Source organism: Nipponia nippon, unplaced genomic scaffold, assembly GCF_047370975.1.
Source record: "Nipponia nippon isolate SJK-2023a ecotype South Korea unplaced genomic scaffold, ASM4737097v1 scaffold_4, whole genome shotgun sequence".
In the NCBI taxonomy this organism is placed as follows: Eukaryota; Metazoa; Chordata; class Aves; order Pelecaniformes; family Threskiornithidae; genus Nipponia; species Nipponia nippon.
In genome coordinates, this window is record NW_028262358.1 from 43,127,570 (window position 1) to 43,137,828 (window position 10,259).

At 46.4% G+C, this 10,259-nt stretch overlaps 1 protein-coding gene across 9 annotated transcripts in view; it reads right to left on the bottom strand.

The window, feature by feature from the left end:
• LGALS8 (galectin 8) overlaps window positions 1–3,504 on the bottom strand; it is a 38,394-nt gene extending 34,890 nt beyond the window's left edge. For 7 of the 9 annotated variants that reach the window (XR_015707992.1, XR_015707990.1, XR_015707991.1 and 4 more), the window contains exons 1-2: window positions 3,253–3,504; window positions 895–1,051 (exon numbers count right to left, since the gene is read on the bottom strand). Coding sequence is in view for 3 of the 9 variants with exons in the window: in XM_087773527.1 (XP_087629653.1) it covers window positions 895–957 (63 nt within the window). In the remaining 6 variants the exon portion in view is untranslated. Of the gene's footprint in view, window positions 1–894; window positions 1,052–1,993; window positions 2,204–3,252 lie in introns of those variants that run through there. The other 2 variants (XM_087773530.1, XM_087773528.1) reach the window with 2 other exon arrangements.
• Between the last annotated feature and the right edge of the window lie 6,755 nt (window positions 3,505–10,259).

Sequence of the window (10,259 nt, forward strand, 5' to 3'; positions counted from 1 at the left end):
AAACTTCTTCACCGAGAGGGTGGTCAGGCACTGGAACAGGCTGCCCAGGGAAGTGGTTGAGTCTCCATCCCTGGAGAACGGATAGATACGGTGCTTGAAGACATGGTATAGATGGACTTGGCAGTGCTAGGCTGACGGTTGGACTCGATGATCTTAAGGGTCTTTTCCAACCTTAAGGATTCTATGATTCTATGATTTCCTGCAGGCTCAAAGGAATGACCTTTTTAAAGATACAGTGAAAAGTACAGCTCCAGCCCACCCCTTTAGCCACATGCCAGTGCCAGGCCCCTGTCCCAGATCACGAGAATACTAGAGCTTTTCAGAGAAAGTCTCCAGACTCTTAGTTAGGCAAACAACATTCTGTCAAATCCACTCTCTGCAATGGCTGAATCGTGTTAGCTCAAGTCTTCCTTACAAAACAGGATCAAAAAAGATGCCAAGTTTAATTGTTCAGACTGAAGTTACAAGCACCACAAAAAAAAAAATTTTCACCAGGGCTGCCAGGCACCACTCATGTTTACAGAAAATTAGGGGTGAAACCACTGTTTATCATAGTTTCACTTTCGATCCAGCACATTCTGCAAAAATGCCAGATATCCAATAAGCTGTGTATGAAAAAGGATTACCCTCCAAGGCCAACAGAACTTCCTTCCTGTTTTGGAAGTCCTGTGCATTAAGTGTCCATTTGCCTACAGCACAATTTCTAAACACCATCTGTTCCCAGTGTCGCCTGTGACATTCTTCCTCAAATACCTGAGCAATGCAAAGAGTTCGCAGCAACACCCCTCACTGTACAGAACAGTACAAGTATAGTACTGTAGTACTAACTATTAACATAAAACACCAAAGTCCCATTTCCCAAGGAAGAAGTTGTTTACATGACAGGGGAGTTACCGGATTACTGATTGTCTTCTTCGGATTACTGACTGTCTCCTGCCCTCCATCCAAGGACGTCATCTTCCCTCCTCCAGTTCAAGTTTGTCGGTTCTGTGTGACCACTGCTGGAACGTATTTAAAGGACTCACTGGTTGGGCAGCACCAAGAGGGAACCCTTCGAAAAACCAAAACTTTTAATTAGAAGGAAACAAAGTGACACTACATGAAGTGAAACCCTCCAAGGTAATACTTTAAACAGCACAAGAAATTATGCAAACATCTTTCCTTTCCAATAAATTTGCTGGAGTTTTGAAATATGAAAGTTAAAGCCTTGCTTAAAGAAATAAGGTGCCACCCTAACAAGGGACAGTGCACACAGGTAGACCATGTCATCATCAGCTTCCTGAGATTATGTATACCGAGACAGAATCCCACATAAAAATCCTCATTGTACAGGGGAACACTGATAACTCAGTGCCCCTCAGCTGGGCCCTAATAGCTCTCCATTTGCAGCTGACCCCTGCCTGCAGACAGGGAGAAGATACACAGTACAAAAGCAGTTTTTCGAAGACAAACAAACAACCATTTCTGTTTCCTTTAACACTTTCTGTGCCAACCCCAGACTTCCCAAGGCAGACAAGCCCTAGGGGCTGAACTTGCTTCTTCCACTTTTATCTTACATAAAGTTACACGATACTAGGCAAAGACATAGCAGGGAAGCAAAGGATATTTTACGTTTCTTCCTCCGACACATACAATCCCTGAACTCCACAAATAACTACAGGAGTTTGTAAAACTTGCATTAAATGCACAGCATTAATAAGAAGTGAAACAGCAGCTTGTGAGTATACCCAGCTACACTGCAATTTCTTTAGCAAATCTTCTAATGAAGTGACAAAAATTCAGAGCCCAACTGAAACTACTAGGTAATTATTTCTTCCACATTCTGGAGAAATAACTCAAGGTAGCAAGCAAACTGTGTGGTGATGACAGACAGATGGGGAAAAAGTCAAAGATGAGGGTTCTAGCATTGTTACTGTGTGACAGCTGCTAACAACATTAAAAGAAAAAAAAGAACACAAAAAAGAAAGCACCACCATCAAATCAAAACTCCAACCTCTGCGATCTGTTTCACAGTGTCCTGGGGTTAATCTTCCGCAATGATTTAACAACAGAGTGGTCCATTGCAACATCTGGCTTATCTTGTGGCAGATTTGGGCCAGAAAGGTATTAATTCTCCTACTTAAGACCAGTGTCTAGAATGCAATTCAGAGAATGTAAGGTGCCTGTGCTGCGTAACTGTTTTGCCCCTTTGATCTTCTCATGGGATACCACCACCAATTCACAACAGGACTGTACAAAGGCAGGAAAAGCTCATTATTTTCACTTTAAAAAGGAGGAAATCAAGACCAAAGCAAACAATAGTTCTGCCGTTAGCATTAGAAAGTCCAATAGCAGACCCAAAAAACTGAAACCCGCACCTACGACTCAGTGTCCAGCAGCCTGCTACCAGAACTTCCCCGGGTGTGCAAGAGCAATCTCTAGATCCTGCTGAAAGAGGATCCTGGAGCAGAACTGACTGTCAGTCTTGGCAGACCAGGCCGCACTACGGCAAAGAGACGGGTTGAGGGGTTTTTTGTTTGTTTATTAGTCTTTCTATTGAAAAGGTCACAATAATGAGGGAAATCGGCAATTCAGGCTCTGTTTGACAAAACAGGAGATAGGCATGCAACGGCAAGGTTCTCCTGTAACCTTCTATCAGAGGAACCACTGTCAGCACACGTTACACCAAATCTTAAGTCTGCAACACTGTAAGTCAAGGTTTCCTGACTATACTTTCAGAACTGAAAAAGATACACATGCTTTCCTGTTATCTCACACATTGCGCAGCAGCTGAAAACCTCTTCAATAACAAAACAGGAAAACAGAAAGGCCAACAACCAACTATTACGCTGTCTCTCTATGACACGCAGAAAACACCTTCCATGAGGGTAACTCAGGTTAGACTTTACAATCAAAGCTAGATTTTACACCAAGGCAAGCAAGACTTCTGCAAAGAGAATAAGCGAGATACTTTCTGGACATTTGCACGCAATTACAGCACAGAACACCAGTGGCGTCCCCCCGCCCCGGGCCGCAAACCCAACGCTACAGTACGCTACAAGGGCACAGGACTCGTTTCACCACGAAACCTCGGCCGCTTCAGCCTTCACGCGCTCCGAGGAAGCCCCGGCTCCACAGAGCGGCTCCGTCAGCCGGGCCCGCCGCGGCCCCTTCTCCCCGCAGGCAGCCACAGGCGGGCCGGGGGGGGCTACTGCTACCGCTACCCACCGGCTCCCCCATAGCGGGAGCTCCTCCTTCACCCGCGCAACGCACCTCCGTGACTAGCAGCGCCCGGAGACCCCTCGCCGCCGCCGCCGCCAGCCGTCCCCGCTCCGCGCCCGTCCTGGCCCCTCCCAACGGCTTCCGGCCGCCTCCAACGTCACCGGGCACGGCGGGCCCCGCGCGCCTCCCCGGGGCCCGATTGCGGGGGCGGCCCCGGCCGAGGAGAGAGGCCTTCGGCCGGGGGAGCTCCGCTACCCCGGGAGGGCGCCTGGCGCCGCGGGCGCGGTTGGCGTGGCCGGCTGCGCGGCGACCGCGCCGTTTCTCGGCCTGCGTCAGCTCCCGGACCGCGCCCAGGGCTCGGAGAGCGCTGCTGGCCCCGGGGCAAGCCGCGCCACGCGCCCCCGACCCGCGGCTGCGGCGCGCGCCCTCCGGGCTGAGATTTGCCAGCGCCACAGTAACCACGCGGTTGCGGAGTTAATTCAGCTCCCCAAGGCTACCGCAAGCTTCCCCTGCAAACCCTTCGCTTCCTCTGTGTTTCCTCCGTGGGTGCCTCGTTACAGCCTGGCCCCATCGCCCCCGAGCAGGACGCATCGCCTCCTGCGACCGGACCCGGGTGCGGTTAAAGCCCACTGGGTCATCTGTTGCTCCGGGACTGTGGAGCTTCTGAAACCTGGAAATCTTACACCCACCCCCAATCTTACACCCACAGCCCCCAGGCGGTGCTTTTATCCTCCCGTCCCCTCGGAGGCTTCACTAAGTGTGGTTTGGGCTATTTTGGTCCAGTAAGCAGATTGGGCAATGAAGTCCCGAGTAGTTCTACACCTGCTTAGCAACAAGCTGCTCGGAGAAGCACTACTTAAAGCTCTGCCTGTTCATACGCTGGATGGGGGAAGGATGGGCACAAATATAAAGGTAGCAATAGAAAAGGCCCACAAAATTCAATCAGTCACCATATCCTAGTCAGTTACAGGCATTCAGTACTTCTTTGCAGGAAGCAGTGCACACGGCTATACAGCAAAGTTAGAATGGAATTCAGCCACTCTTGTCACAAAGACCATTTCAATATCTTACCTAGATAACATCAAGTCTTCTACAATTAACCAGCACAAAAACCCCATACCAAATCATATCTACTTGCTAGAGTTGTGCTAATGGTTGTAGGATGGCTGCTTTAAAGGGTACAGCAGCTTAGCTCTATCAGATTTGAAGGATTCATTCACAGAAAGGCACGGTAACATTTCTTTGGAGGAGAACTGCAGAAATGAGCTATTCAGATTAAAGAGCAGCAAAGCAGATCGCTTGGGGAAAGATACCTTAGAATCATGCACGGTTTTGAGAGAGGACCGAGAACTCTTGTCTGTAGTTGGGTGGTAGCAAAAAGCCTGCTATTCAATTGTTCTACAAAATTCCGCGGCACTTTTTAAAAAGAGAATAAAGAAAAGGTCCTAGAGCCCAAACTACCACTTTGTTTTCTTTCGAAGCTATTGTTCCAGGCATTCTAGTTTAAAGAGTACAAAGTTTTGATAAAACCAGAGTGACAGAAGTATGTGAAACGCCTTGACCTCAAAGCAGGTTTGAAAGTTCAGGTCAAACAACAGGGACAGAAAAGATGCTGAGGGGCTGGAATAAAAAAGTAGCGATGCTGAAAGGAGGAGCCATAAGTAGAAGTGTTTCTAGAGGAACCACAGAAAATAAAGTTTTACTGCTTTACTACTACTTCTGGCTCAGAGCTCTTCTACTTTTGGGAAGAAACAATCCAAAGGAAATACAGTGATTTAAAGTATGCACCAGTTCTTTACTGAAGCAGAACGACCGTTTGATTAACATGCTGATCTCCTCTTTGGAGGCTGAGTCACAGGCAGTTTATGAAATTTGCAGGAAAATCCCTATTTCAGCTCCCAAACGTAATGCACCACTGACAATCATAGAATCATAGAATCATCAAGGTTGGAAAAGACCCTTAAGATCATTGAGTCCAACCGTCAGCCTAGCACTGCCAAGTCCATCTATACCATGTCTTCAAGCACCGTATCTATCCGTTCTTTAAATACCTCCAGGGATGGAGACTCAACCACTTCCCTGGGCAGGCTGTTCCAGTGCCTGACCACCCTCTCGGTGAAGAAGTTTTTCCTAATATCCAACCTAAACCTCCCCTGGCGCAGCTTGAGGCCATTTCCTCTTGTCCTATCACTCGTTACTAGGGAGAAGAGACCGACCCCCACCTCGCTACAGGCTCCTTTCAGGTAGTTGCAGAGAGTGATAAGGTCTCCCCTCAGCCTCCTCTTCTCCAGGCTAAACAACCCCAGTTCCCTCAGCCGCTCCTCATAAGACTTGTGCTCCAGACCCTTCACCAGCTTCGTTGCCCTCCTCTGGACACGCTCCAGCACCTCGATGTCCTTCTTGTAGTGAAGGACCCAAAACTGAACCCAGTACTCGAGGTGCGGCCTCACCAGTGCCGAGTACAGGGGCACTATCACCTCCCTGGTCCTGCTGGCCACACTATTCTTGATACAGGCCAGGATGCCATTGGCCCTCTTGGCCACCTGGGCACACTGCTGGCTCACGTTCAGGCGGCTGTCAACCAACACCCCCAGGTCCTTTTCTGCCAGGCAGCTCTCCAGCCACTCCTCCCCAAGCCTGCAGCATTGCATGGGGTTGTTGTGGCCGAAGTGCAGGACCCAGCACTGAGCCTTGTTGAACCTCATACAGTTGGCCCCGGCCCAACGATCCAGCCTGTAAATGAGTCAGTTGGGTTACAGATTGAGCAGCCTTGCACTACGCTGCAGTTGTTTTGTTCACAGCCTGTCATTTTCCTGGTGATTTCTTGTAACTGCTATTTTAGCACCATTTGGCAGTCATGACAGCAAATAAATACATCTTCCCCTATTTCCACGGTCCAAGTCCTAATTCAGGCTTTTGCTTTTAAAGCTACAACTCAGCGTGCACACAACCATTGCTGGGGCTGTGTGTTATCCTGTCAGCATAGTCTGACTTCCCATGTTCCAGCAGAATTTTGCTTGCTGGAGAAACAGAAGTGCTTTGTCAAGACAGAGGCAGACAATTTAAGCTGAAGGAAATTTAGCAGCTATTCTTGGCCAAAAGGTAGCATTTGAGGGAGGACCCTGTTCCCCCTGAGAAATTTTAGCTGCCTTTCCTGCCCCAACTACAAGAACTGGGAGAGGAACATAATCACAAGACATCAGCAGTGCAGGAGCTGCTGCTGCACGTCAGCTGCTACCGTGCCCAACCAGCACTACTGAGTACAGCCTTGAGGAACCTCCTGCTTATTTTCAGTGATAATTAGGTGATCTCCAAATCTTGCATATTCCCTTCTGGGTACCAAGAACTGCTTTGATTCATCTCATTAAAAACTGAAACGTTATCTTTTACAGATTTAGCTTTCCATTCTGTTTTCCCTTTTCACTTTGGAGAAGAGACGGGCGTAACACCTGAGCAGCAGTGTCAGACCACAAGCCACTAATTAGGACAGACTGATGGTGTCTAGCACCATTTTGTACAGAGCTTCTGGATCTATGTGACTGAGTCTAATAGTGACAACAAATTTTTAGTTTAGATAAATATTGTGCTTGCCGAGTCTGTTGTCAGCAAAACTGGATTTGTTACAGTTTGTTACAATCACCTGTATAATTGTAGCATGCCTCAGTGTAAGCTTCTGACAGCAACACAGGCCATGCTAGTAACAGTTAAAGCCCGCTCAGAAATCTGCGAAAATTGAACTAAACTGATGAGCAGGCACTTTTTTTAACCACTTCTCACATATTCAGTCAGCTGGCTTAACAAACACCACTTTATTGGATAGAAAAAGAAGAGTGCAACCACAGACTATTTTGAGCCCTCCTGTAATCTCTTAGTAAGGGAGCTGCTACATTTGCTCCTTTCCTCCTGCAGTAAACACCTCATCTGACACCCGCACTTCTCCAAAGCAGAGGCTGGTGCCTTCCCTGCTGGGCAGCAGAGCTGCACCCAAACCGCCCCAGACCCAGCAGCATTACAAGCTGCTCTGTCCTTGGTGAGTCGCTCCAGCAGTGCTCTGGCGCTGCCAGCTGCCCTAGCTACCTGCTGGGATCCAGCTATCTGCTCCTGCTCTCCAGTTCCTCCCACTTCTCAGCAGTGCCACAAAGTACATGATTACACGCTATCCTGCTTCCTCAAAGGAGACTTCTTAAGCAGACCCCCTGCCCCTGCTTCCCAGCCTATAACCTGTACCTCTCAGGGCAGCAAGTCATTGCCCAAAGTTAGGGTAACAACATAGGTAGTCATACTTACTTGGCCCAATATTGTATACACAGTTCCAATTATAAAATTTCCACCAATTAACGGTGAGGTAATTAAAAAAGAGAAGTCCCTAGACTTGACACAAACAAACACATTTCAAAACCTCTCACGGGGCCCTTTTTGTTCAACTCTCCTCCTCTCCACAATTCAAAACACCGTTCTTCCCTTTATGTAAGAGGCTGCTTTTCCTTTTTAGGCCTATCCAGCACTTTCTGTAATAGGTTATTTGCAGTTTCTCAATGTTAAGATATGCTGATTTACTTTTCTTCCTAGCGTATGCACCAAAGCCCAACGTTATGCTGGCTTTAGTCCAGGGGTAAGGTTGGCTGCCCCACTGGCTACATTTGTCCTTTTTCTGATGCATACAGTACCATAACAGCTTCCTAAGTACCGCTGTTCTCTTGAGGTTGGTACAAGACATCTGTGGTCTGGTAGAGACAAAACTGGCTGTACCACATCAAGTCAAAGGGGCATGTACCCATGACCATTACAGACAGGGGTCATCACGAGCTGCCTAGAGGAGCAGCCTGAGAACAGAGGCAAGCACACAGTACAATACACTCAGCTTCTGGCCATCAGCCATTTAGGACTTTCTGAGCCAGAGGTTACAATTGCACCATCTTACTGAATAAGCAGACCATGAATTTGCCAAATTTTTAGGTCAGTGACACCACTTTTGGGTCTCCACAACACGATCCATGGCACCATGTAGTGTATTTAATGAATCACTGTCTGAATATCCTGCAAGAAAAATCCTGTCCAGAACCAGAAGCTTCTCCGCACTGAACGTATCGCTTATATGGTAATGCACCACTATGACCATTCAATATTAATAACCTCAATGGCTCTCTGCAGATCTCATCAAGAGTCCTTAACAGGCTGGTCACAGATCAAAAATATGGGTTATGACAAGTTTGTTTGTCCGCACCCAAAGCTAATGGATACACACGTTATCTACCTTTGCACTGAGGCAATCAAAGTAGGCTGCTAGTCCCCATTAAGAAACCTGCCCAGTGGAAGTCACTCCCAGCTGATCTTTTTTATATTGTGTGGTACCAGAATAACTGTAATTTCTTCCCCTAGTTAATACAGTACTACAGTGTGGCCACAGGGGTAAAGCCTCTAGCACACTGTATTGTTCAGCAGAAAGTGTAAGGACTTCATATGATCTCAAAAGCCTGACATTGTTGTGTCTTCCACAGCTTTAGTGGAGCTGTTTGTGCATTATAGCATTTTCTGATGGAAATTACTCCCCTAGCTTCTTTGAAAGGCTTTAGAGTCAAAGTGGACATGAGTTACCACTTATTGGTGCACCAACATTAAAATTTCAGTTGACAGCCCAGCTGGTTCAACTGTTGTTTAGTTACAAGTTAATCAGTGGCCTTCAGTAACTCTTCCTTGATATGTCAATATTTAGCTTCGGTGATCATTCAGATCTTCCAGTTTTCAGTTTAAAGCCTAAATGCACAAATCTTACAAATCGCAGGGAACAAAATAAAAAGTCTTTTTTTTTTTTTTAATGGGCTTACCCATTCAAAAGCTTAAAATGCTACTGCTACTTCAGAAACTAGTAAGTAGTCTATTTTTTGTTCCAATACCTGCTTTCTAAAGCAAAAGGTTGAAGAGAAGCATAAGAGCAAACAAGATACAGATTAGGTATGAGGGCCAAAGGACAAGCGAGTTAGAAGTCACTGGTCCTTTTGAAAACCAATTGTAGGCCATATAACCCTTAAAACGTACCCGCCCCTTCTTCTTTAAATCAGTGACACAACGGTCTAGGATTCTAGTAGCCAGGATCACTTCTTTGTCTGCATTGTGACAGATGCCAGAGCAAACCTGTGCTTATGCCTGCCCTACCTGTCCTCTGCAAGAGACGATCATGCTACAGTCTACACAAACATAGCGCCTCAGTCCCTACCTACCGGGGGAGATGAAAAACAAGAACCACCAAGCATTTGTGCAAAACAAAAAGCTGTAATGTTCTCCAAACTAGAGGCTGTGACCAAACCCAAGATCCTTAGGACTACACCTTCACGCCTTAGCTATACCATCATCCTCACTGCAGTTGCCTTTGGATCTCCCTGTTGGGTCTCTGCAGTTACAGATGGGTTCACTTGCCCTCAGCGTTGGTGCATTTTCAAAGGAGAAATGAGAGGGCTGTAGTATAACTTCTCACCACGAGATGGTAGGTGTTTTCTGGTGGTTAGGGGGGGAATAGGCTTTTAATAGACCTATTTGAGTTGGTGAACGCCTCAGCTTCAGAGAAAGTAGAGACAAAAGTAAATTAGGACAAAAAAATCTAATAAACTATTTACGGGATCATGAATGAACTGGAGCTTGAGAGGAGTGGGGGAAGCTCATATATATTGGGCACAAACATGAAAAAAAAAAAAAAACAGCTTAGACTCAAGATATTATTCTAGTGTAGGGATATGGGTGCCCCTTTCTTGTTCTTATCCTGGCTCTTCCTATTAAGAAACTTTTAGTTGTGTAAATTTGCTTTATGTCATCAACAACATGAAACTTCGGTTATTTTTTGAGACAAAAAGCATTCCCAAACTAAATATTGGGTAATTTTGAAGCAAATTCATAATAAAAAAAAAAGCACCTTTATGCAGACACATAAATTGCGTATCTATCTCATGCTCTACACAGATACACAGAACACATTTATTCTCCAAGTTACTAATGCATTTGGTCTTGTTCCTGGAGTTTTCAAAAAAAAAAGTTGAAAGATGCTCCTGTAAATAACTAAGATTTTC